Source organism: Chelonia mydas, chromosome 1 (genome assembly GCF_015237465.2).
Source record: "Chelonia mydas isolate rCheMyd1 chromosome 1, rCheMyd1.pri.v2, whole genome shotgun sequence".
Taxonomy (NCBI): Eukaryota; Metazoa; Chordata; order Testudines; family Cheloniidae; genus Chelonia; species Chelonia mydas.
Genome location: NC_057849.1, coordinates 317,887,446 through 317,914,244, shown reverse-complemented (window position 1 = coordinate 317,914,244; position 26,799 = coordinate 317,887,446). Strand labels below are relative to the sequence as shown.

Here is a 26,799-nt window from a genome sequence, read left to right as displayed (position 1 = left end):
CACATGACCGATCTTGTGTAAAATACAATCTTAGATATGCTATAATCATATAACAATATTTCTATGAATAATATGAGGCATAGTATCACAGGACACCTCCACCTCTGGCCAGATTTTGAATGGGAGCCACACTGGAAGGCATGCCCACTAGATCACACATGAGTTAGGCAGAGGAACACTTAATCTTTCCATTGTTTGTGGACTGCACTGGGAATTAAGCAGGAGAAAGGCATCTGGACACCTCACATGAGGCAGCAGTGCACATGCCCAGAGGCAGCAACTTAGACATTTGAGGAACTTTATTATGAAAACTTAGGCCCCAAGTGACTTTAGGCATCTACAGGGTCAGGCAGCAGCTGAACAGAGGGCTTGTGGATTAGTGCTTACATCTGGTACTTAGGTGACTAAATTCCTTGGTGGATCTGGGCCTTAGTTCTTTGGGAAAGGGACTGTGTCCTCCCTCTGTGTTACTTTAGCAGGTACCAAATGTGCCCACATCCTGATCAGTTCTTTTGGGCACTGTTATAATAAACACGACTGAAATGTAGAACCTCTGGGGTGAAATGTGTCCACAATTCAACTGTGCATAACTGCTTACAGCAGGAAGTGAAAAAGAGCTAACAAACTTCAAGTGTACTTTAAAAAGCCTAATTACCCAAATTGCAATTAGCCTAAGACAGGGGTTAATGTTCTTACTCCTACAAAAAGGATGCTCCCTAACACAATGTGGTAGCACTTCTTCAGTTCAGGGAACAGAGTGCCAGCTCTGAAATCAACAACATCCCTTACTGGTGTTCTCATGAAGCTGCATCTGAATACTAATTCCACCAGCCACTGCTCAGTTTTAGATATCTGAAGAGATCCCAGTAAAATTGACATGATTTATGTATTCTAAATCAAGCTGGGTTTTAAGCAATACTCTAAAATTACAGCCTTTGTGGATAGCAATCATCAAAAATATTCTATTTACATTGGATAAATGACAAGCTTTTCTATAGCAATGGTAGTGGGGGCTCCTCGCCCCTAGAGCACCCCCCAGCAGCTCCATACAGGGCTGCCATTGCACCTCTACCTCAGTTTCCCAGGTGTTTTTAATTAGTCCCATGAGGCTTGTACATTGAACAGCACCCTTCAAGTGTCTAGTTTATTCAACCCCAAAAGCAGATCATCACAAAAATAGACCTCCCTCTCAGCCTCTCTGGCACCTACCAGGGTGTCTTCAAACCTGTGCTCATAGTTTCCCACAGCTCTCTTCCACTGAGCTGGAGCTAGGGTTCCCTGCTAATTCAGGGGCCCTGCAGAAGCCTTATTGCTCTCTAAAGTGTCTAGTCACCTGCCCTGCTGTGTGGGAGGAGACAGCATTATGCTGGCCCCTGCTCCCAGGTCATTTCTTATTGCCTGGGTCAGAGGGGATCCCTGCCTCACCTTCTCTGCAAGGCTCCAGGTCCTTAAAGATATGCTAATGAGATTCCTTTTAACCGCTATTTTTTCCCCAGGACCCTTTTCTTCTCTGTCCGTATCTCCTTAGTCCTTATGTGTAAGACCATCCCCAAACTCTTAAAGGCCATGCATGTGATAGGGAGGACTGACTGGTAGCAGAAATGCTCTTAAGCAGACTACCCCATCACAACAATATATTTTGGAGACCTGATGGGAACAAATGGAATTCACATCTTATTAAAACAGATATGAAGGTAGCTAAAGAGTGTTTTACATCACTGAAAAGATGTACAACAATATTTTTAATTAATTCAATGCAATTTGAATCAAACATACAGTGCACACAATGCCAAAAATTGGCAAAATATACAAAGAACCATTTATTTATTTAAAAACACAGAAAAACAATATGTTCATGGCATCCCTTTGAAAGGGATCATATATATATATATATATATATATATATATATATATATATATATACACACATATATAAAAATAGACTTGGAATTTGTATTTATTTATTACTTTATAAAACACCTACATTAGTCTTTGGATGATGAACAATATGAAAAAACATATAACAAAAACATAGCAGTCACAAGTCCAATTAGCATAATACTTTTCTTGACAGCAAAGAGGCAGATTATATTTCTTGTATTTAACTATCGTTGTTTTAATAATTTGATGAACTATTACAAAACAGACATTCAGTGAGGTCAGTCACACAAATGAGCAGACCTGTTCCAGGAGTACTTCCCATTCTAAAGGGAAATTTCCAGATGCTGTCAGCCACAAGTAGATTAACAACTCCCCCCATCTGGCTATATACACGATCCAATCACTGTGCACCACCAATGGGAGAAGGTATCCAAAAACCAGCATGAATCACCTCTCTCCACTTCTGCTCCTAGTAGCAACTCTCATTCCATCTGTAACAAGATTACAATAATGTTTTCCTTCTGAAAAATCTCTTTCTTTCCTTTTAGCTCCTGCAAGGAGCATCTCAAATTCTCACTGAAGACAAAGGAAGTTCAAAGAGTTCAGCATATTGCAGGACTGAGAACAAAGTCCTTAGAGATTAAAAGTGAAGGCCCACGGGCATTTTATCCAGATCCAAATGTCAATACGCCTGGGCTAGGCAAGCATTCATGCCTTAGAAACAAACTCTTTATTGCTAGAAAGAGTGAGTAACCAATCTGATTATGCTGGCTTAGCTCTAAACCACTCTTACTAAGGATATTTTGTAAGCAAATATTGTACAAGTCACTGAAATGCACATAAGGGACAGACACTAAAGCAAAAAATATATATTAGTGAGCCAAAACTTTTTTAAAAAATTAAGGTTGTTAATACAGCACAACAGTTAGAGATATGCAGGCAAATATTCTTGAGAAATTCCTGGCTCTACATATTTCAAGTACACCAAAAATTAAGTGACATTTAACACATAATAAGTCTACCATATGGCTCAAAGCCCTTTGAGTATACATTTTTCAAAAGTACAGAGTCCAACAAAAAAAGCATGAATATTTTAGAAAGACACCACCTGTGCCAGTCTCACAAACACAATTACTTTGCTTTCTTTTCTCAATGTGTCTGTTTGCCATATTTGTATCTCAGGTATGGCAGAATGGCTCTCTGTCTAAAATATGGATGGGGTGAAACAGTTAATTCAAGAAATCAGTTAGGAAATTAAACAAGTTTCCTGCTAAAAAGCTATTTTGACATTACACACCATAAAATACTATGTAAAGTAAGTACCTCATTTCAACAGTGAGCTTTCAGGCTTAATTTCTGTTTTTTTCTAATATCAAGTATGAAAAGAGATCAAGGATTTCACAGACACAAAATACCAAATCTTGCTAGAATTAAAACAAATATTTTTAAAATAATAAGCAAAAATACAGGGCTTTTAGAAACCTAACAAAAAGGTTAACAAATTAAGAACACAAACATTGTAGCTACACAAGTTATTGAAAAAGTTACATAAGGATATATGCTAAAGTACTTTAAATGTTTTAACTCTTGAACATGAACTAAGGGTAGGAAACATGACACTATAATTCAAAATATCATTAAAATAAATATCTGGTCATTTGAAAAAGATGGTTCAAGGCTGCCACCTTGTGAGGATTTTTAAAAGTGTGTATCACAAGACAAAATTAACCATCCCTCCTCAAAGATTACAAAAATGGACTACATCATTTTCAGAAAATAATTCTGAACATAAATTATGTACATGGTATGAGCTATTTACTATCAAAAGTTATTAGTATAGTCCCCAATGAAGAAAATTTTATGAATGCACCTATCTATAGTAGATTTTGCATCCGAAATGAACCAATATTATGTGTTGTTGAAGGATTAAAGAGGAATGAAGCAAGTCAAGTAACACTTCTAAGCAAAAGAAAATAGAATTACTCCTACAGGACTAGTCACACACTGTTGTCCAAAAGACCCCTCTGAAACAATAATCTCATTTTTTGATTAAGAACTGTATGCAAAGCCCCTGTAGCTCAGCCTCTATTTGCTGACCACCACAATTATTTTTATGTAAAATATGTGCTATATTTTCCCACATTAACAAAGCAAACACATTATTGTAGCTAATTCAGTTGTACCTGCTCTTCTCTTGACTTTAAACTACATACATTGTTGAGCTAATAGGATCCACATGGCACAATGTTCTGAAGATTCAGAACAGGCTGGGCAGTGGGGACAGGAGGACAGTGAAGAAATTTGGCAGCATGTGACCTCCAGAAGAAGAAAGGGGAGCGTCCATGTACCAGCAACTCAGATACAGGTAAGTAACCGTTTTCATGTTCTCTCCACAGGTACTAATGCGGAGAGTGGACTAGATGATACATCTGAGGGAAGGGAACAGAAGGAGACTCCGCCGATTGGAAGGCATGAAATGCACTGTCCTAGGGTTGGGGGTTCCACGACCACCGCTCCCAAGAGAAGGAGGCGGGTGGTGGTGGTCGGGGACTCTCTCCTCAGGGGGACTGAGTCATCTATCTGCCGCCCCGACCGGGAAAACCGAGAAGTCTGCTGCTTGCCAGGAGCTAGGATTCACGATGTGACGGAGAGACTGCCGAGACTCATCAAGCCCTCGGATCGCTACCCCTTCCTGCTTCTCCACGTGGGCACCAATGATACTGCCAAGAATGACCTTGAGCGGATTACTGCGGACTACGTGGCTCTGGGAAGAAGGATAAAGGAGTTTGAGGCACAAGTGGTCTTCTCGTCCATCCTGCCCGTGGAAGGAAAAGGCCTGGGTAGAGACCGTCGAATCGTGGAAGTCAACGAATGGCTATGCAGGTGGTGTCGGAGAGAAGGCTTTGGATTCTTTGACCATGGGATGGTGTTCCAAGAAGGAGGCGTGCTAGGCAGAGACGGGCTCCACCTAACGAAGAGAGGGAAGAGCATCTTCGCAAGCAGGCTGGCTAACCTAGTGAGGAGCTCTTTAAACTAGGTTCACCGGGGGAAGGAGACCAAAGCCCTCAGGTAAGTGGGATACCGGGAGGAAGCACGAGCAGGAGCGCGCGAGAGGGCAGGGGTCCTGCCTCATACTGAGAAAGAGGGACGATCAGCGAGTTATCTCAAGTGCCTATACACAAATGCAAGAAGCCTGGGAAACAAGCAGGAAGAACTGGAAGTCCTGGCACAGTCAAGGAATTATGATGTGATTGGAATAACAGAGACTTGGTGGGATAACTCACATGACTGGAGTACTGTCATGGATGGATATAAACTGTTCAGGAAGGAAAGGCAGGGCAGAAAAGGTGGGGGAGTTGCACTGTATGTAAGGGAGCAGTATGACTGCGCAGAGTTCAAGTATGAAACTGCAGAAAAACCTGAGTGTCTCTGGATTAAGTTTAGAAGCGTGAGCAACAAGGGTGATGTCGTGGTGGGAGCCTGCTATAGACCACCGGACCAGGGGGATGAGGTGGACGAGGCTTTCTTCCGGCAACTCACGGAAGTTACTAGATCACAGGCCCTGGTTCTCATGGGAGACTTCAATCACCCTGATATCTGCTGGGAGAGCAATACAGTAGTGCACAGACAATCCAGGAAGTTTTTGGAAAGTGTAGGGGACAATTTCCTGGTGCAAATGCTGGAGGAACCAACTAGGGGCAGAGCTCTTCTTGACCTGCTGCTCACAAACCGGGAAGAATTAGTAGGGGAAGCAAAAGTAGATTGGAACCTGGGACGCAGTGACCATGAGATGGTCGAGTTCAGGATCCTGACACAGGGAAGAAAGGAGAGCAGCAGAATACGGACCCTGGACTTCAGAAAAGCAGACTCTGACTCCCTCAGGGAACTGATGGGCAGGATCCCCTGGGAGAATAACATGAGGGGGAAAGGAGTCCAGGAGAGCTAGCTATATTTTAAAGAATCCTTATTGAGGTTACAGGGACAAACCATCCCGATGTGTAGAAAGAATAGTAAATATGGCAGGCGACCAGCTTGGCTTACCAGTGAAATCCTTGCTGATCTTGAACACAAAAAAGAAGCTTACAAGAAGTGGAAGATTGGACAAATGACCAGGGAAGAGTATAACAATATTGCTCGGGGATGCAGGAGTGAAATCAGGAAGGCCAAATCACACCTGGCGTTGCAGCTAGCAAAAGATGTTAAGAGTAACAAGAAGGGTTTCTTCAGGTATGTTAGCAACAAGAAGAAAGTCAAGGAAAGTGTGGGCCCCTTACTGAATGAGAGAGGCAACCTAGTGACAGAGGATGTGGAAAAAGCTAATGTACTCAATCCTTTTTTTGCCTCTGTCTTCACGAACAAGGTCAGCTCCCAGACTGCTGCACTGGGCAGCACAGCATGGGGAGGAGGTGACCAGCCCTCTGTGGAGACAGAAGTGGTTCGGGACTATTTAGAAAAGCTAGACGAGCACAAGTCCATGGGTCCGGATGCGCTGCATTCGAGAGTGCTAAAGGAGTTGGCGGATGTGATTGCAGAGCCATTGGCCATTATCTTTGAAAACTCATGGCAATCAGGGGAGGTCCCAGACGACTGGAAAAAGGCTAATGTAGTACCCATCTTTAAAAAAAGGAAGAAGAAGGACCCTGGGAACTACAGGCCAATAAGCCTCACCTCAGTCCCTGGAAAAATCATGGAGCAGGTCCTCAAGGAATCAATTCTGAAGCACTTGGAGGAGAGGAAAGTGATCAGGAACAGTCAGCATGGATTCACCAAGGGCAAGTCATGCCTGACTAATCTAATTGCCTTCTATGACGAGATAACTGGCTCTGTGGATGAGGGGAAAGCGGTGGACGTGTTGTTCCTTGACTTTAGCAAAGCTTTTGACACCGTCTCCCACAGTATTCTTGCCAGCAAGTTAAAGTAGTATGGGCTGGCTGAATGGACTATAAGGTGGATAGAAAGTTGGCTAGATTGTCGGGCTCAACGGATAGTGATCAATGGCTCCATGTCTAGTTGGCAGCCGGTACCAAGTGGAGTGCCCCAAGGGTCGGTCCTCGGGCCGGTTTTGTTCAATATCTCCATAAATGATCCGGAGGATGGTGTGGATTGCACCCTCAGCAAGTTTGCAGATCACACTAAACTGGGAGGAGAGGTAGATACGCTGGAGGGTAGGGATAGGATACAGAGGGCCCTAGACAAATTAAAGGATTGGGCCAAAAGAAATCTGATGAGGTTCAACAAGGACAAGTGCAGAGTCCTGCACTTAGGATGGAAGAATCCCATGCACCGCTACAGACTAGGGACCAAATGGCTCAGCAGCAGTTCTGCAGAAAAGGACCTAGGGGTTACAGTGGACGAGAAGCTGGATATGAGTCAACAGTGTGCCCTTGTTGCCAAGAGGGCTAATGGCATTTTGGGATGTATAAGTAGAGGCATTGCCAGCAGATCAAGGTATGTGATCATTCCCCTCTATTCGACACTGGTGAGGCCTCATCTGGAGTACTGTGTCCAGTTTTGGGCCCCACACTTCAAGAAGGATGTGGAAAAATTGGAGAGAGTCCAGCGGAGGGCAACAAAAATGATTAGGGGACTGGAACACATGACTTATGAGGAGAGGCTGAGGGAACTGGGATTGTTTAGTCAGCAGAAGAGAAGAATGAGGGGGGATTTGATAGCTGCTTTCAACTACCTGAAAGGGGGTTCCAAAGAGGATGGATCTAGACTGTTCTCAGTGGTGGCAGATGACAGAATGAGGAGTAATGGTCTCAAGTTGCAGTGGATATTAGGAAAAACTTTTTCACCAGGAGGGTGGTGAAGCACTGGAATGCGTTACCTAGGGAGGTGGTGGAATCTCCTTCCTTAGAAGTTTTTAAGGTCAGGCTTGACAAAGCCCTGGCTGGGATGATTTAGTTGGGGATTGGTCCTGCTTTGAGCAGGGGGTTGGACTAGATGACCTCCTGAGGTCCCTTCCAACCCTAATATTCTATGATTCTATGGTTTTTCCCTCATATATAATTCAGCAGAAGTAACCTCAAAAGTTCAAAACTCAGTCTTTTCTCTATATATTTCTCTGTTGTCTGAGATGCAAGTTTTTTTGATTTTCCCAATATTGACTGTGGAAGATCACCCTTCACTTTCCTAGTTTAATAAAAAAAAAAAATCAATCAATCTAAAGCTACCACTTTTGGATGCTGTTAAAACACGACATTAGCTGCCACCCAGGACAAAACCATCTGTTTCAACAAATTAGCATGATGAAATTATTTTTTAAATGGATGCCTCATTAGAAACATTTACAGTAATTCATTTTTATAATGCTTCAGTAAATCATTTCACCTACAAGACATTTTGGGGCTGAGGATGTGCCCCTCTGTTTTTAAAATTGCAGGCTGGCATTGTCTCCCACAATAAATTTCAAAAATTGAAATATTTTAGGGGCAAAAGACAAAGATTAGAATTTTTCAAAACAGAAACTACTCTATTCCAGGATTATTAAAATCACAGAACCTTGGTCCACTAAAAATAGATTAAAACAATGCCATTATTAATGGTAGTTGCAGAATTTCAAATGTGATTTCAGTAAATCTTGAAACCTTTCCTATGACTGATAGCATTGTGACTACGACCATATCTATTTCTGAAAAATACAGTATTGCTAAAATAATATTGCATTTGTTTTCTAAATTCACTGTTCAGGAATAAATTGAATTAAATCCAATAAAGAGCCTCTAGCTCATCAGCAAAAGTGATGTATATGTATATGTATTTATACAAAGTGAATGTATATTCGAAAGCGCTCTCTCTCTCTCTCATATTCTGTGTTTTAGTAACTTACTAATGCATGAATACCAGAACTCCCCTGGTTGGGAACATTATCTGAAAGAACAGTGAGCTGTTAAGAATGCCAAATGCCTTTTTTTTTAAATGAAAAAGTAAGTATTTCAATTCCATCCTGGTTTTAAATTAGTAAGATACATAAGTACGGCCACTCTGGGTCAGACCAATGGTCCATCTAGCCCAGTATCCTGTCTTCCGACAGTGGCCAATGCCAGATGGTTCAGAGGGATGAATAGAACAGGTAATCATCAAGTGATCCATCCTTTTGCCCATTCCCAGCATCTGGCAAACAGAGGCTAGGGAGACTTCAGAGCATCAAGAACAGGAAGTAGCACCCTAAAGTATTCATTCAAAATGCAATTAACACATTTCACTGGGGAAGAAAATTCATGGTGTTAAAATGTTGAGGTGTTTCAGTTTGTAAACGTCACCCTTTTTATTTTAAATAGTTCCTAAGACCTATGTATAAGTCATTCATGAACTGCTTGATTACTAGTATCCTGTACTAAAAAGCCCATCAGAAAATTCATGGTGCTCTGAGTTCGGGGGCTTCTACAATGGGTTCCCTTCTCTTTACAGGACCAGAAGAATATGACTGCATCACGATTTTTCTATGTTTAAATTCACTCTTTTCAACTGAAACACAACTGAGCTCTCTCAATTAAGGATAAGGAGAAAGAGAGCACAAAAGCTATCCATCCTTACGTTTATCTGAAAGACATTCAGATACCACAATATCAAGAGAGATCTACACAGAAAATATGTGTACATGGACTATATAAATTCAGACCCACTCTCCTTCATCTAATCAAGGAAAAGCCAGCTCTCCCATAACCCAAACATTCACAAAAGCTCGATCATGAAGAGGTCAGAATTCTAGACAAAAAACTACTTGAATCCCCTTGGCTAGCCCTTCCATTCTCCCCCACAGCAAAATTAAGGAGTGTCTGTTTAAAGTTGTATTTAAAGCTTACGCACACACCTTTTACATAACAACACTAATTACTGTTTTAATTAAACAAGCATAATGATGGGAGCCATGAAGAATTCTCTCCCATAAACTGTCACATTGAAATCGTAAATTAAGACAGTGGTACGGACTGGGCTTGGAAGCAATGATGTGTGGAGGTGCTTGAAATGCAACCCAGCTCATGCTTCTGCTATCTCTTTCCCAGTTGGTTCTGTTATGTGGAATTATCTGAGTGGGCTTCCCTATTCAAATGCTACATACAGATTAACAATAAATTACAGTTATTGGAGGCAGGGCAAGAAAGAAAGCAGGAAGCAGGGGAGTGCTTTAAATACAATACTCAAAAGAAATTACTCATTGAAGGGTGGCTCTAAGCCTTCCTCAAGAGAAGTGGTGTGCGAGTATGTTGTGAATGGATAGATGGGATTCCAAGCCAGAGTGCAACGTTTTGCATGCTGCACAGCTGAGGGTCAGTAACTACACATCTCTGACCTTCTGAGAAACAATTCCATTTCAGAATAATTGGAATGGTAGTCGTATAGGTTTTACAGGCTGAATTTGCTGTGAATACACAGACCTGACTGCAATATTTCCGTCCCAGAACAAGGAGTAGCTTGGAGACACTTCATTCTAGGGCATTCTATTTATAAAGCTGCTTTATAAGCTATTAGAAATGTCCAAAGAATACTTGCAAGTCTAATTAAAGTAATTTACTGAGGGGAAAAGACACAGCATTCTTTGATTCTGAAAATACACAAAGGTGCTTTTTTAAAAACAAAAATTTCCATATACAGTACACCTTTGTATGAAAAAAGTACTAGTTCTATATATATGAAAAACATGTAAAAGTACAATTAAATAATGCCATTGGTACTTTTTTAAGATTATATGTCAGATCTTAGAAACAATCAATTCTACTTGGGAGAACACTTACATCCCACTTAAGTGCAAACTTGTTAAGCACATAACCTCAGGACAGAGAAAGCCTATTATTTTAAAGAGTGTTCATTATACTAAGCTCCACAGTGTAATGATGTGTTTTAGAAACTGCTCCCTTTTTAACACGTCATGTTATCAAATGCAATTTATCTTTTGTTGTACAATTACATGTATTTCTGAAAAAGAAGGTTCATGAGTAAGGTCTGCATTATGAGTTTATAAATACTGATCTAGGGTAAAATGTTCAAAACACCTAAGTGACTTAGGAGCCTAGGTCACATTTTCAAGGGTGACTTAGGCACTTAGCAGCCTAAATCTCACTGAAAGTCATTGGAAAGTAGGAACTTTTGAAAATTTTACCCCTGAAGAATCTGGGGTGAAATCCTGGCTCCACTGGATTTAACCCCTGATCTCTAACAGGTATGGATGGAAATGACCTATGCTGCAGATTTTTACTGTTTATGAAACCCGGTCATTACTGTTAGACAAATATTTAACTGCTGAAATACTTTGGAAACAAAACCCTACAACCTGAAATCAGAATGCTTACCAATTAATTTGCAATTTTTTTGGAAGTTTTATTTGTGCTGGTCTCCGACCAAGAATTTAACTTTTACTCCAACATTTCCAAGTATCACTGTTACGTCTTTCTTCAGAGCCCCCACTAGAGGAAAAATAGTTTTAAATATTTACCATAGAACAACAGTATTATTATGAAATATGACTGTAAACATCTCCCTCATTTCACATTAATTGCAGAATGTTTGGAAACACTTCTGAATTTTCCCTGATGCCATATTTATTAAATCCAGGACCCTAAAGCCTTATAAATTTGGTGTAATACCCTATCATGTAGAAACAGTAAATCAAATCTCACATTCATTTCCAAGAATATAAATATCCAACTCACTTCAGTCCCCACACCGTCCACCGAAAAGTTACATATAGCAATACACTCTACTTAATTTTAGGGCTCGTAGTCACTTATTCATTGCAGAAAAGGCACAGAATTGAGTCTTCTTAAGAGTACAAAATCACCACATAAACCTCTGGATTTCTTCACTATTTGGCCACTGAAATGTTTTGTTCAGAAATAGATGAAAGCTTACTGCATTCACAACAACATATAAAGTCAGCTCAAGGAGAAGCCTGGAAAGAGGTGGAACTGGAATATTGAGCCTATATATTAAAAATGGCAAAATGAAGTAACGAAATTCCAGTAGCTTTTGAGGAACTGTGACAGCAAACACACATACAAAATATATCAAGTTCCAGAAAATAGATTTTGATTTCAGTGAGTCAGCCAAACTCCAGCCAGCAAATATATAGGCTGGAACAAATATGTATTTCACAAGGTCATGTCTTTGGAAGACTTTCCTCCATACATAAAATGTGTAATGTCTGTTATCTGCAATCAAGTATTTATGAACATATGTAAATTTCCAGACCAGGAATAAAGAGATGGCAATGAGTATGCTATATTGAATCAAGTGCTTCCGTACTGATCGAAGGAAATTTCCAATTTTATTAGGTGTCATTAGATGAGGAAAGGAAAAAAAGAGAGTAAAAGAAAAAAAGTAGAACAGTTGAGGGATGTGGAAACAGGCTTCATGGCTACTCCTGTCACCAACAACTATTCCACCATTGATTACCACAAAAGCAAAGAACACAATTACTAAGAGGATGTACGGCCAGGTCAAAACAATAAGAGTTACTAGGTTTTTAAATGACATGATGTACTCAGTAAGAAATTGTACTACTTTGATTAATTCTGAAAATGATCCCTTCGTTGCTGAAATCCTTTCTTCTTTTTTCTTCTGTAATTCTGTCTTCCAGGCTTCACTTAGCTTTTGTGCAACAACACTTCCCCCACAGAAAATAGTCCATATAATATTTGTTTGACGAAACATAAAGCCACAAAACCCAAGTAGGGCTGAAGTTTTATGGTTACCATAAAGGCACATTAAATATGCAAACAGAGTAAAAAACACTGATCCTGTGTCTGTATAATAAAGGAATGTAAAAAAATAGAGGGTAGGAAACATTGCAAGTGTTAATGTAGATAAGATTCTCTGGAAACCAGACACAGTCTAGAGAGAGAGGGAGAAAAAAAACTATCAGTAGTATTACTTCCATCAAAGAACAAAAATCACAATTATTTAAAGGGTACCATTCTTTAGAATCCTCAGTACCATAAAACAGCATCTCTTCTGAGCTGAATCAGTTTTTATTACACCAGTATGCACACTGCACTCAATTTATTGTCAACCTTCCGCTACACTAATATGGAACATAAGACAATAAAACATAAGAGAAATATGAGTATGTAGACTATTAGAGCACCGCTGGTGATTTAAAAGTAAACTGTGAAGACAATAGGAAAATTACATTAATTTCAATTCTATTTTAGGTGTTTATATAGTGTCTGTCATGGTATATCTAAGGCCCCTATCCTGCAACTATCTTACTGCAGTTCCCTATGACATCCAGAATGCACCATTCTCTGACAGCACAGTTACCATAACTTCTGCTGAAACTGGCCATAGAGCGTCATTTAAGCCTATTTAATCTGTGCTGCAGTTTCTACAGTTCCTTTTCATTATTATTTTATAAAGTAATAAAGAAACTCTGGGGGAAAAAAAGTCTTACAGTTGAAAATACTAAAGCCAACACTTTCACTTATATACCGGGTATTTTACATTTATATTTGCATCTACAAATATAAAATAAAAGCTATTCCAAAAGAATGAATCCTTTATTAAATTAGACCCTGACCTTGCAAAGATTTATGCATGTGTTTTTTAAGAGATGACTTTATCCTGGATTGAGAATATCTATATGGAGAGATGATTTCTGATGATAAAGGGATCCTTAATCTAGCCGACAAAGGCATAAACTGATCTCAAGGCTGGAAGCTGAAGCTAGGCAAATTCAGACTAGAACTAAGGTGCAAATTTTTAATTAGGGTAATTAACCACTGGATCAATTTACCTAGGGATGTTACTTGAAATCTTTATATCAAAATTAGATATTTTTCCAGACAATAAGTTCTAGCTCTGTAATGCTCAGACCGCAGTGGTTCAGGAGCCAAATTAGTGATTAACATTTCCCAAAAGAGCCACAGTAGTGTGAATTCATTGTTTCATTTGCTACAGTACTATATATTCATATTTAAACAGCATGACCGGGGAAATATTTTGTATGTGTGTATGTATGTATATATAAAATTATTCTAGCAGCAAAATGACTGACCAAGTATTATTATTTTATCAACTACAATTGGTTAATAACATAGTAAAAACATCCTGATTGGTTAATAACTTAGATTGGTTAATAATTAAATCACACAGTGTTTTAATATTATGTGCTGCAAAGAGTCACAGAAGACACATTAAAAAGACGCCTGTGGCTCACAAGCCTCAATCTGAGTACCACTGTTCTAGCTCAACCCCAAGTTATGGGCTTGATGAAGGAATTACTCGGTGAAGTTCTAATGCCTGTGTAGCGCAGGTCAGACTAGATTACCATAAGGGTCACTTTCAAGCTATACAAATCCATTAATATTAACTTTATAAATACAGTAGTCCCATCAACTTGAATAGGACTGTTCAAATGTGTAAAACTGAACACAAATGTAAGTCTTTACAGCATCAAGCCCTAAGGGAAGGGAAAAAACCTGGTTTTAGAGAAGAAGGAAGGAGCCAATAAAATAATCTAAATGATATAAATATTTGTTGCATAAAACTGAGGAGATCTGAAACTCCTCATATAGTCAGGGATAGCTTAGAGTCTCATCAAAATTTGTATTTATTACTGTATGTAATTCTAATGGATTCGGAGTATACCTTGTTTTTATGATGTATCTTGCACAAAAGCAAATACAGTAAGTAGAAGTTCCCAACACTGAAAAGGAGATTAATAAATCGGAGCATTCCTGTAGAGCACACTACACTTCCAGACCATCCAAAGAGCCAAACTGCAGGTTTCACTATTCCAACCGACATCAAGTATAAGCCAGGCAATGTCGTGATCATGGGGTCCCACTTAAAAATAAAAAAAAACCAGGGGATTAAAGGATTGGGAAAACCCAAAGATGCATCACAGAAACAATTAAAAACAATAATAGGTTTATAAGTAGTTCTATCTTACATTCCAACTCATTAATTTTCCATTTAGATATGTTATATTGTAAAGGTGAGTATAAATTCTGAAAACACTTTTGCACACGACTAACGTGTTTCATGCAAGTAGTTCCATTAAGTTATTGGTCATCTTTATATTCAGTATTAGTCAGATCAGTAAACAAAAACAGTCTCATCCTACTTTCAATCACAAAAAAAAAGTTTTAGTTTTTTTTTATAGTATTCTATGGATTTTGGTTTTGGAAAAAACAATCAATCATTTTTATCTGGAAGAGCTAAAGACAACATGAAAAGGAAAAGAAATTGCACCTGTGCCCTTTTTTTGCTTCTTTATGATGTATACAAATGTTTCCTCTCCACTAACCCAGCCATAAAAATGTGTATTTTTCTGCTTAGTTTTTGTTTTGTTTTGTTTTTACATGACTAGACATTTAGGTTTCTCTACCCTATTATTTTTCTTTACGGACAACCAACTGACAAACCAGAGGACTATGTCATTAAGTGCACCAAGCAAGTGAAACTTGACTGCAAGTAGAAACCAGACATCTATTAAAATCTCAGTTTTTGTTAATACCTAACAGACAACTAGAAGAAAAGAGGTAGATAAGTGGTAGATGCCCAGTTGCTTCGGAGATTGACTGGATAGACTTTCTAAATGGAATAACCCTGCAATCCTGGCAGGAGGTGGACTAAATGGTTTTGATTTTGTTTTCTTTTTTCCCATTCCCTCCACCTTTGTCCTTTATTCCTCTTTGTCAATGATGTCTAGGGTAGATTTATTCTCTTTAGTTTTTACTTTTTCTTTTATTTTTTCCTCCATTTTTTTTCTACCCCTCTCTAACCTCTGAGAACAATTCCCATCTACTTCCCCATCTTAGCCAAACTCAGGGCAGACCATTCTTGGCATTACTGATATATCTTAAGTAAAAATAACAAGCATGCAAAAATCCTTAATTTCAAAAAAAATGCCAAGCCTTCTTTATATATGATAAACAAAAAAGAGTCCAAGCAATATTTTCCTTCTTTGTGGTCACCCTTAAGTGAAACATAAGTATTGTACATGCATTCCTCAAACTATTGTTATTAACAAGCACTTATTAGCTGAGAAATTATGACTATAATTATACCATCACATTTTTCTGTTGCTAGCTAAGGCCTGACAATTGCTCCCCCTCAGAAATAACTTGTGCGGTCCACCAAGCAGTAAGAATTGTTAAAAGCTCATCTTCATTTCTCACATAATTTGAGTGCCAAAGCAGTTTAATCTGCTCCAGCAAATAGGAGGCATATATTCTAGAAAAAAGGTTATATCTACGCTGCACATTTCTTTCCGTGGCATGGGGAATACATACACAGGTAGTCCCCCTAGAATGCGTATCTATAGCAGCACAGACATTAGGACATGACTTAAGCAAGTAAAGACACACCTGAACGGTGTTAGTATGTACCCGAGTACATACCCTGTACTGTCTACCTGTCCAAGCCATACATCACTGCTGCTGGAGCCTCTCCTAGCCACAGGAAAAGACTCCCACAGCAGGGAAGGATTCTGGCAGGGGGGAGGCAGAGAGGAAAGAACCCAGTAGCTCCATGCTGTTGGAGTCTTTCCCTGCCACAGGGAGAGATTTCAGCAGCAGGGAAAGACTCCTCCAGCTCCCCACTGCTAGGGTCTTTCCCTGCTGCTAGGAAGGGCCCTGGCAGGGAGAAGGCAGCAGAGAAAACCTACTTTTCCTGTTGCATCCCCCCCCAGCCAGAGTCTTTCCTCACCACAGTGAACCGCTGCAGCAGTGGCGAGCTGCTGAAGCCTTTTCCTGCCAACGCCACCAGAGCCTTTTACCGATATGCATAGCTATATACACCATACTGTGGGTGAAGCCTGCTTTCCACTGTGACCTGTAGCTGAGTACACCCTACATGCCGCACCTGTGGTGCTCAGTGTGTAGACATAGCTAAAGACAGCTCCACTGCTCCCATCCAAACAGACCAATGATTGATACCAAAAAACAAAGAGGTATCCAGGGGTGCTGGAACAATTGGTATAATGGGGGTGCTGAGAGCCCTGCACCAAACTGTAAAATCCTGTATGTGCTGGAAACCACTTCAAGCCAGGGGATGCTGCAGCATCCCCAGCACTCCTGGTTCCAGCACCTGTGGAGGTCCCATAACTGATTGTATTATGCCATGCCAGGATGGCGACAGAAAAAATAAAGGAGGACAGTGCTCTGAGTAGTGTCATTCCCCTCAGTGGAGTGTCACTGGAGGGGGGGAGGAGATAAGGAGCAGGACACCTTGAGACCCTGCCTCGAGCTGGGGCGTCCAGAGCTTGGGGCTGTCACGACTGCCAGGCTCCGGCTCCCAGGCCTGTCTGAGCGCTAGGCTCCCAGCCACGCAGCAGGCACCTTGGCGGGGCGGGGCTGCGTTTCCACAGAGGTTCGTGGAAATGGAAACATTCGGGTTTGGGCAGCATTTGCCCGCAGACAACCCGATCGGACCAGCCGGCTCTCCGCAGGCTCCTCGGGGAAGGCCCCGGGGGCGGGAGCTGGGGCCCGCTTAGCGGAGCAGGCGGCGCCCTGGGTAGGGGTGGCACAAAGCCGGGGCTGGGCCGTGGCTCGGCAGCGCCCTGTCAGAAGCGGCCCCGGCGGGGGCGGAGGTGGGGGCCCGTGCGGGCCGGGCCGGGCCCCCCCCGCCTGGACGCGACCCCGGGGCGGGGCCGCCGGGGAGCCCCGTACGCACCTGCTGGAAGAGGCCCTCGCAGTAGGCCTGCGCCTGCGGGACGTGGAAGGCCTCGTCCATGTAGGGCGCGCGCTGCTCGCGGTTCAGGGCCGAGAAGAGCAGGCACGCGAGCAGGAAGGTGCCGCTGATGGCGGCGGAGAAGCCGTAGGCCTCGGAGCGCTCCATGGCGCGGGCCGGCCGGAGCTCGGGGCGAGCCTGGGTTTCCGGGGAAGGAAGGGATTGTCCGCAGCACGCGGAGGAGGAAGCGGGTAGGTCGGGCGGACGGACAGACGGACGCGCGGGGAGGGAGCTGCTGAGGCGGACGCGGAGCGCTGCCCACGCCGGCTGGCAGCTGAAGCTCCCCCTGCTCTGAGCAGCCCCAGCGGGAGCGCTCCGGGGTGGGTGATGCCTCAGGCAGGTGCCTGCTGGAGAGGGCTGGGTACTGTGCAGGGCTGAGTGCCCCTGCCCCGTGTCCCACGATGGGAGGCCAGAGCCACTGAAAGTGGCACTGTGGCCGCCCCTCGTCTGGCGTCTCCGGTCCAGCAATGGACAGACAGACAGACAGAGCTCGGGGGCGATCGGGGTGAACTGTGACAGGAGCTGTAAGGCATAAAGCTTTTCTCTGTCCCTGCCAGAGCATTGTAGAGCCACCTCGGCCCAGTGTTACACCACTTCAGAGGCGCCTTCAACCTCCGGCCGGCGGCCTGGAGCTGATGATAATTGGAGCTAATATTGCTTACGCTTTTTTTTCTGTTTTTTGGGTAAGAAAAAATTCTTAGTAATGATATGAAGATTTTTTGTCTTGGGCATATTCAGATTAATCACATACAATGGATTCAATTTCTAAAGTTAATGTTTAACTTTTTTTGTCCGAATAAAAATAACAAATGGAATATTTTACAAATCTTTTTACAGTGTATTAACTTTTACATAATGATCGTGTTTACTTATTTTATTAAAGGAGAGAGAAAAGGAGGAAAGAAAGCGTGTAAAACTGAATCAGACCATAGTCACCAAAGGCCTTTCTTACAAGGTCCCAGTGTGCTTTCAACTCCCATTTAAGAGAAGGGCAGGTCAGCACCTTGTTAAGATCTTAGAGGACTGGGACCTTCCAGTGGACAGCTTACTGGTCACGTACTGCTGCCTGGGCTTCCTTCTTGTTTCCATCTGCCAAACTTTCATCTGCCAATACTTCCTTATTATTTTTTCCATATCAGCTACTGAGATGTCATCTGATTATGAATGGCTGGGGAAGTGATTTGCACAATCCTGAGTAGGAGAGGTGGTGGTCCATACTAAGAAAATATTTGCAAATTCCTGTCTTAACACATAGGAGTGGTTATTTTATGCAGTATTTTTGTAGCTGTGTCAGTCCCAGCATGATAGAGATGCCTGCTGGGTGAGGTAATATCTTTTATTGGTGAGCAAGACAAGCTTTCTACCTTACAGAGAGTTGTTCTTCAGCTCTGGGAAACTTAATCAGAGTGTCTCAGCTAATAACAAGGTGGAACAGATTGTTTAGCACGGTGCTTTTCAACCTGTGCTCTGTGAACCCGTGCGGGTCCGCAGACTATGTCTAAGATTTCCAGAAGGGTCCACGCCTCCATTCAAAATTTGTTAGGGGTCTGCAAATTTAAAATAGGTTGAAAACCACTGGTGTAGCATAAGTAGTTAACACACATGTCAAGGAACCATTCAAGGTGAAGTGACCCATATTTTATAGTATTTGCCACTTAAGCTTCATTAAGAACTTTGTCTCTTTCAGAATAATGTTTATCTTAAGTATTATGAATCCTGTGCAATAATTATGTTTATAAATACTCTAGGTTTGGCTGTTTTATACTGGTTCAAGGCAAACTCACTCTTTTGTTACAAGATGCAGCATTTCACACATCAACTGGAACTGTTTCCTGACTGTAGTGTGACTCTTGTTTTGTTTAACGATGTCAAAAATGCTGTTGCTCTAAGAAAAAAAGCAATGGAAGGATCTATTGATGGAGCATTAATAAATCCTACAATGGTAAGCAAATCACCAAATAATTACACATTGTAACTGTTTATATTGTATTACAGTTTTGTAAGCTATAATTCCTTCTCTGGATATGTTTGTATTCCTGCAAGCTTCTGCATATGGTCGGACTTCTGTGCCTATCCACAGCCCCATGGACTTCATGCAAGTGTAAGGGTCCACCCATGCAGATCTGATTGTAGGATTGGGCTTTAAGAGTTTACAGCCTTCTGTCTTTGATTCACTTCACCTCCTAGATGTAGCTATTTGAATGATTTACTTCCATCTGTCAAAGTAAATGCTAATCATTTAAAGATTTAGTTCCAGAAATACAGTAGTTTGAATAGTCTTCATGTCCTAATATCTAACATCTGGAGCCTTTGTTCTTCTTTAACTCCATAACTATTTTCAGAACCTGCCATTACCTTTTGTTAGCAATAGCAAAGCAATGTTTGGGGGAGAGAAAAAGAACTTTATTAAACAATCCTGACACGTTAGATTACTGAATTTTATTCCAATTCTTTGATTTGAGACAGTTTAATCAGTGGTGTTATTCATCCATCACTAAGGGACAGAGTTAGTCATCCTAACAGGTTGAGTACTACCTGTCTCAGTGAGTAGTCCCATTGACTTCAGTAGGAAGACTCACAGAATAATCTACTGCTCAATGTAAGGGTGGCAGATTTTAGGGCAGTAAACCAGGAGTAATTGAGTGAGAAAGTTAACATTATTAAGATTATATGATTTGAATGGGGGAAAAAACCTAATTCTTTATAGTTTTAATCTATTCCTATTCTGTTCTGCAGATTGTTGATCCATTTCAGATACTTGTGGCAACAAACAAAGCAGTTCACCTACACAGGATTGGTAAAATGAAGACTAGAACTCTTAATGCAGAAATTATTTTCAACCTTTCCCCAAACAACAATGTAAGATTTACTTTGCTGAACAAATGTCTCTGTTGCCAGATGAACTTTCCAAAATCTATCCAGCCAAGCTGAACATAAGCATTAACTGAATACTATACTTGTCTCAAGGGCCCAATTCTGTGAGGTACTGAGTTACTTTCTTAGATCGCGACAATGGTTAAACTTCCGTGGTCATATTTCAGTGCACACTTATCAGCTCTCAGGGCTATGACCTCTCCTCTAGGTCATCCCTGAGAATCCAGGAATACTCCTGATTGACCAATTTTCTTTTTTTTGTGGACTGCAGGTGGTAGCAGCCCTGAGCCTGTCATAACAAATAAGTTCAGATTTTTAAAATTACCACAATACAGAGAACAGAAAATACAATTTTGGTTTTTCTCATTCAATTTACACTTTTAAAACACTGTGGAAAACAATATACGAGGATAAACTTGCATAAAATTAATGATCAATTAATCCATTTTGTCCATAGCAAAATTAATTTCATACAATCCTTTATTTTTGCCACCAACCAAGCAAATATGAGAACTGTCCAGATAACCAAACTATTATAATTGCATAACAAATATTCTAATTTTTGAGTCAATAAGACAAAGGACATCTGAGCCAAAACTGGAAAAAACTTGTATTTCTCTGATGACAATAAGCGCTACAAAATAATAAGTAATGTGGCAAATCTTCAACATGGCTAGACCTACATGTGCATAAACAATTGTGCCTCCTAGTGCAAGCTCACTTCCTTTTTAAGAAAGCCCCCTTTGTTTGAAAATTGTGTGTTTCTAATTAGCTTATTATTAAGATTTCCACATATTTCTCTATTATACCCTAAGTTCCAGAAAACCCCAGGAATGAAAAAATTAGTGGACTTGCAAAAGCAAGGGAATTTTAAAGTTTTAGACTTACTAAGGTGTTCCTCCAGAATGTAAATTCACATTCTGAATGCATAACCAGTCATTAATATAGAGGAATTGTGCTTTTGGTTGAGATAAAGCATTCACTCACCTCTGCCGTAAGTAAGAGTTGGGACAGAATTAGGAAGACCAAACATTTTCCTCAAAAATATATTTTTGCACTATCTCTAATGACCTAAGAAAAATTTTCAAGTCCCAAATTTCTGTACCACTGAATATTTAACCACAAACTTTGCCTTAAACGCTCTGAGCACTGAAGCAATTAAATTACCTCCATATATATATATATGAGGAAAAATAAAGAACTGCTTGTATAGACTTTAAGGCATGCTCATTAACCTTCTGTATATGCTTATCCTATTTATCACTGCATGTAAAAAAAAAAAAAAAATGCCCAGATAAGAAAAGGACTTGATTTGTTCAATACAGTGGTCATTGTCCATTTACGCAACTTTGGTCTGTGGCCAAAGGTAATTACTTTAGTTTTCTGATCATTTATGAATATACTCTCCTGTTGAGGAAAAAAAAAACAATAAAATTTCTCAACAAACACTTTAGACACAACGTATTTGGGACAACAAAATCATATGACTTACTAAAGTAAAAATTGGGTCTGTATTCTCTGCTGCTATAAACTGGCACTGCTCCACAGGTGTGGAACTATGCCAATTTACACGATTAGAAAATTTAGCAAAATGATTGAAAAGATTATACCAGACACTTGCTTCCATGTAATAAGAAAATGACCAATACAATTTCAATATTTCTCATTTTATCTTAGATTTCAGATGCATTGAAAAAGTTTGGTATTTCAGACAATGATTCTGCAGTGCTCATTGTTCTGATTGAAGATAAAGAAAAAACTGTAAATCTGGAAGGCATAATATCTCAAGTGGAAGGTCAGCAGGTTTCTCTAGCAGAACTCCACAAAATAACAGATATAGCCAAAGTTAAAAAGGTTTGTAAAGGCTTGTTTTAAGAATATATGAAATATGACTGGGGCTGGTATATTTTACTTAACTAGCTCATTAAATCCAAATTAGCTTCTAAAGATTCCCAAATCTGTAGTGTGAGTACTCATTACTTTTCTTTAACCTTGTGGGTTTTTGTGTGTGTGATTGGAAACTTTTGTTTTAAGTGGAAATAGAGTATTTGTTTGCTGCTGCTTCTGTTCAGGGAATTTCATTTTTCAATGGATGTTGATCCAGCAGCATCCAAAACTGTCACTGGCTTCAGTGAGAGTTTTGGATACACAAGGAATGCTGGGTTGAGTCCTTTTGAGGTTTCTCACAACAGCAGGCCCAAATACTGCAAAGATTTACCCAATTTCTTAAGGCATGTGAATAACCCAATTGGAGGGTCCTAAAATAATAATATTGAGTTGACAGGCTGCTGGCAGTTGCTTTAGAAATCAAAAGATTTTGCACTAATGTCATAGCCTTTATTTTAAGTCCTTGCTGCTTTTTTTGACGTGTGTTATAGACTTCTGGAAACCAAAACAGGAGTCTGGTTAACTGTGCTAGAAAATAAAATAGCTGTTCAGTGCCTGAAACTCTTCATCATATAATAAATCTATTTAAAGTAATGGTTGCAAACCCATTTTCATATTTAAACATGATCAGCAAAGGACTTTTTAAAAGCTGTTTGTGCCCTTTTTTCTTTTCTATAATATGTAAAGAAGACTTGGGCTATTTAAAAAAAAACAAACCTCCTTTTTTTCTACCTTTAGAAATATCAAGAATGTCAAGTCTAGTATTCCTTGCTTTTGCTGGAGAAACTTTCATAAATCTTTGAGATGTGTGTTGGGAGCTCTCACACTCAAATGAGGGGCAAAGGTGTTAAATATGTAAGAGACAGATCCTGTGTGGAATCCTGGTCCCATTGAAGACAGTAGGAGTTTTGCTAGGGTGAAGATTTCAGTCCCAGTTTCCAAAATGCTCATTATGTTAAAAAAAGTTAATGAGATGCAAACCAAGAAAACATAGAGCTCTTAATTGCGGGCTAAAAGTCCCATTCCTGCCGTTTCTTCCTTTCACTCTCTTGCCTCCTGTGATGTAAAAATGTGTCTAGGTCCTCAGTCTCCATCAAGTCTAGCCTGAAAGACAAGATCTACATTTCTAATGTAAAAAAAAAAAAGGGGGGGGGGGAGAATCTTCAAAAATACTTAAATATCTCCTTTATAAAGAAATGTGTTTCGTTGTTTTGGGGGGGGGGTTAAGAAAAGGGGTACATGCCCACCTTTTTTCTTTTCCGTGTAACCTTTACATGTTGGGGGGTTTTTTTGTTTCTACAGATGTACAAACTTACTCCACAGGAAGAAAAAATTGGCACGTTACTTGATGGCATCATTTGCAGAATGTCAACAAAAGATATTTCATGAAAACATTCAAATAAAATCCATTTTAAAACTACAGGAACAACTGTTGCAACCATTCTTATTAGTTTTGGACTCTGTCTCAATTCTAAAATACTTTGCACTCCTTTATTTTATTTTGCGTGGAAAAGTACGAAGAGTCACTAAAACATTCTGTGAAAGAAACGGTCAGGACCTAAACCACTAAAGGAACACTGAAGCAATATTTTATCTTAAGCTTCATTCCACTTCAGAAATGTGTCAGTGCAGTACTGAGCAGAGTCTGAATTCTCACAACTTGTACAGATTCTACTCAGTGTTTTATTTAAAAATATTATTTAAAATTTTTCCCAATATATTTTAACTGGTCATAAACATAAGGTTTCAAAATCTATTACTACTTACCTTTGTAGTAAAGTGCTTTAAGATCATCAGATATGCCATGAACAGTGCAAACTATTTTTATTATCCCCAAGGCCTGCAATGACTTGGTTTGCATAGGCACGGAGAATAAAGGATGATATGGAGACATTTTTAGCTGCTAAGTGTTTATGTATGTATCATACTTGTCTAACCATCATTCACTAGGAGAGCATATACAAAATGCTTCTTGTGATTTCCTAACACTCACAAGTGTCTGTCAAAAACACATAGAAAATGGGTCCCTGCCCCAAGGAACTTACAGTCCAACTGAGAGATTTGACAAATGGGGATAACACATACACTATGGAAGGGGGAGAGGAGAGGAAGGAAGCAGCTCATAGAGCTGTGTTTACATTGCTATTGTGTATTAGTGATACACATTTAATAGGTTCATAAACTTTAGTGTAAATGCACTCATTTATTTGTAGATATTGCAGAAGTTATTTTTTAGGAAGGATTTGAATGAGGTAATTGTGGAGGCTTGAACAAATTTTTGGAAGACATTCCAAGCATAAGAGCTAACAAGGAAGAAGCCACAGAAATGTTTGCAAGAGGAGATGTAAGGGGTATTGAGGCTGGTGTCAGTGAAAGGTCAGGAGCTGATACAACCTGTCCTATGGAAGGTTTTCTCAACAGTCTAGCTATACAGCTATTGTGGCTCATAATTTGAGAACTCAAAAGTAGTCAGGATAGACATGGGTAAAGATTTTTTTTTTCCATTCAGCTTGTGATGAAAGAAGCAGAAGAATGTAGAAGCATACAAAAAGAAATTTGGAGGGTTCTTGCCTTCAAGATATCTCTAACAAAACTACAATAGCGTGTAGTAAGAAAGCCAGAGGATCTTCTACTAATCCATCTAAACTTCTACGGGTGCCTGCGTTTTCATCCATGACATTCTGCTTGCTATGCTTTTTTGAATAAATAGTTATCTTCTTTCTATGCCTTTGCCATATCATTCTTCGACAATTTATTTCTCTAACACCACTCCCTTATGAATTGCTCACAGTCGCAGCTTTGTTCCTCCCATATATCCCACTATTAATTTTTCTCCAAAGATGTCTTTGACTGAAATGAAGACACACTGCTCGAGTCCCTTCCCAGGTGCCTGTTTCATCAGCCTTTATTAACTCCTTTCTCTGCCTGTGTTTTGGTGCTTGGGTAAGAATTCTATATAGTTCTTAGACTGCAGTCATCACTGTAGTACCTGAGCACTCAGCAGTTGTGCATTAAGCAACGTGACTACACATTTGTCATGTGTTCTCTCATCCCCTCCCAAGGGGAGAAGCACGTCCTGTGGAATGTCTTATTTTGGTAGAGTTTTAGGTTTTTGTTTTGTTTTTAAATACCATAGGTTCCACATATTAGCAAGTCCTCGGTCTTCAGCAAAAAGTTGCTATTATCCAGCAGTTGCTAATAAGTGGAAGGCAGGTTTGCAAGACTACAGCCAGGGAAGGTAGCTCTGGGATGTGCTTTCCCTGGCGGCAAAGCAGCAGTAGGAAGGAGGATTGCAGCCTGGATGCCAGGGTTCTCTGTGGGGAGTGAAGGCGCTAGGGGTCCCGTGGGACTATAAGTACCTCTCCTTTCCTCTGTGTGTTGGGGCTCAGCATGTCCCATCGCTTGCTTCCATGCATGCAGTCTCCTGGCAAGATACAATGAGGGTTACCATGCAGCTCAGCATCCAAGCTACAGCCTCCTTTTCTGCTACTGCCTTGCCCACAGCCTCCCCTCCCTTACCTTACCTCCTCTGCAGTTCCTCTGCATGGGCAAGTTTGCTGAGCTGCAGGCAATTGCCATGCTGTCCAGAGTGGTTCACAAGTGTGAGTGCCAACTTCAGGGCATGCTGTCAAGAAGCAGGGCAGACACCCCAGGCTGGTTGTATGTTCTATAATTAGATTTTACCAATCCAGTAATAAATGTTTACTCCTAAAGCACTATGACAGTTTTACTGTGGAGTCACGAACAGTCTCCTTGGGCATTCCAGTCTATCTTGCCTCCCAGGCAAGCTGGACTTCGTGATAGTTGGTTGTTATATACCAAAAATCACAAAAATTTCAGGTTGCTTTCAGTCCTAAGGGATCAGTCACTTACCCCAGGTAAGCCAATGTGTACCTTCAGTTTCTCACCAAAGACAACGCTTGTAGCCAATTCTGTAATAAACTAAAGATTTATTAACTAGGAAAAAGAAATTAGAGAGTTATTAAAAGGTTAAAGCAAGCAAACATATACCTAAATGAGTTACATTTTGTGGTTTTAAAAGGTGACAGCTATAGTAATGTTAGCTCTGAATCTCTTTTAGGGCTAACCCAGGCTGAATGCGGGGATCTCTGCTTCTCTTTCATAGCTCTGGCCTGGTGAGAGTCCAAATGGAAAAAAAAAAAATCTTGTGAGCTGTTTTTATTTCCTTCTTCCAGAATTTGAGCTGGTGGGAAAAGCCCTTTTTCACGTAGCTTCTTCATGGGTTTGAAAGGGCAATTAACATAGCCTTTGTATGGCGATGTCCCACAGTGGCTCATTTAGTTTTGATAGGTCTCCTTGACAGTTAGAAGACAATTTCTCCTGACTGGGTTCACAGTTTGTGTCATAAATATACAGGGAAGGGTAGCCACCTTTCTGTACACAGTGCTATAAAATCCCTCCTGGCCAGAGGCAAAATCCTTTCACCTGTAAAGGGTTAAGAAGCTAAGGTAACCTTGCTGG

The 26,799-nt window shown here is 40.4% G+C and overlaps 2 protein-coding genes across 11 annotated transcripts; one reads left to right on the top strand and one right to left on the bottom strand.

Moving 5' to 3' along the window:
- Window positions 1–1,941: 1,941 nt before the first annotated feature.
- LOC102934644 (dol-P-Glc:Glc(2)Man(9)GlcNAc(2)-PP-Dol alpha-1,2-glucosyltransferase) lies at window positions 1,942–17,664 on the bottom strand. Of its 4 annotated transcripts, none has more exons than XM_037889099.2 (3): window positions 17,500–17,664; window positions 14,470–14,667; window positions 1,942–2,372 (listed from the first exon to the last, which is right to left on the bottom strand). In XM_037889099.2, exons 1-3 carry the CDS (start codon window positions 17,662–17,664, stop codon window positions 2,364–2,366), a joined length of 372 nt encoding a protein of 123 aa, XP_037745027.1. In that variant the 3' UTR covers window positions 1,942–2,363. The 4 variants fall into 4 exon arrangements, with proteins under 4 accessions (XP_037745027.1, XP_037745026.1, XP_043407073.1 ...); XM_037889098.2 differs by lacking the exon at window positions 1,942–2,372 and adding an exon at window positions 10,381–12,714; XM_043551138.1 differs by lacking the exons at window positions 1,942–2,372; window positions 17,500–17,664 and adding exons at window positions 10,381–12,714; window positions 17,055–17,177.
- TPRKB (TP53RK binding protein) lies at window positions 17,085–23,737 on the top strand. 7 transcript variants are annotated; one of them, XM_043551168.1, is made up of 6 exons: window positions 17,178–17,196; window positions 18,114–18,239; window positions 19,355–19,498; window positions 20,293–20,415; window positions 22,108–22,284; window positions 23,620–23,737. In XM_043551168.1, exons 2-6 carry the CDS (start codon window positions 18,192–18,194, stop codon window positions 23,704–23,706), a joined length of 579 nt encoding a protein of 192 aa, XP_043407103.1. In that variant the 5' UTR covers window positions 17,178–17,196; window positions 18,114–18,191; the 3' UTR covers window positions 23,707–23,737. The 7 variants fall into 7 exon arrangements, with proteins under 7 accessions (XP_043407121.1, XP_043407103.1, XP_037745028.1 ...); XM_037889100.2 differs by lacking the exon at window positions 17,178–17,196 and adding an exon at window positions 17,606–17,747; XM_037889101.2 differs by lacking the exon at window positions 17,178–17,196 and adding an exon at window positions 17,731–17,747 and having other exon boundaries at window positions 19,305–19,498.
- Window positions 23,738–26,799: the final 3,062 nt, after the last annotated feature.

Coding starts and splice junctions, on each gene's coding strand:
- TPRKB (XM_043551186.1), top strand. CDS start 19,286: ATGTTTATAAATACTCTAGGTTTGGCTGTTTTATACTGGTTCAAGGCA. Junction 19,499..20,292: donor CATTAATAAATCCTACAATG/GTAAGCAAATCA, acceptor TCTGTTCTGCAG/ATTGTTGATCCATTTCAGAT. Junction 22,285..23,619: donor ATATAGCCAAAGTTAAAAAG/GTTTGTAAAGGC, acceptor TTGTTTCTACAG/ATGTACAAACTTACTCCACA.
- LOC102934644 (XM_037889098.2), bottom strand. CDS start 17,664: ATGGAGCGCTCCGAGGCCTACGGCTTCTCCGCCGCCATCAGCGGCACC. Junction 14,668..17,499: donor GCGAGGGCCTCTTCCAGCAG/GTGCGTACGGGG, acceptor TTTATTTTTAAG/TGGGACCCCATGATCACGAC. Junction 12,715..14,469: donor AGATACATCATAAAAACAAG/GTATACTCCGAA, acceptor CTCTCTCTCTAG/ACTGTGTCTGGTTTCCAGAG.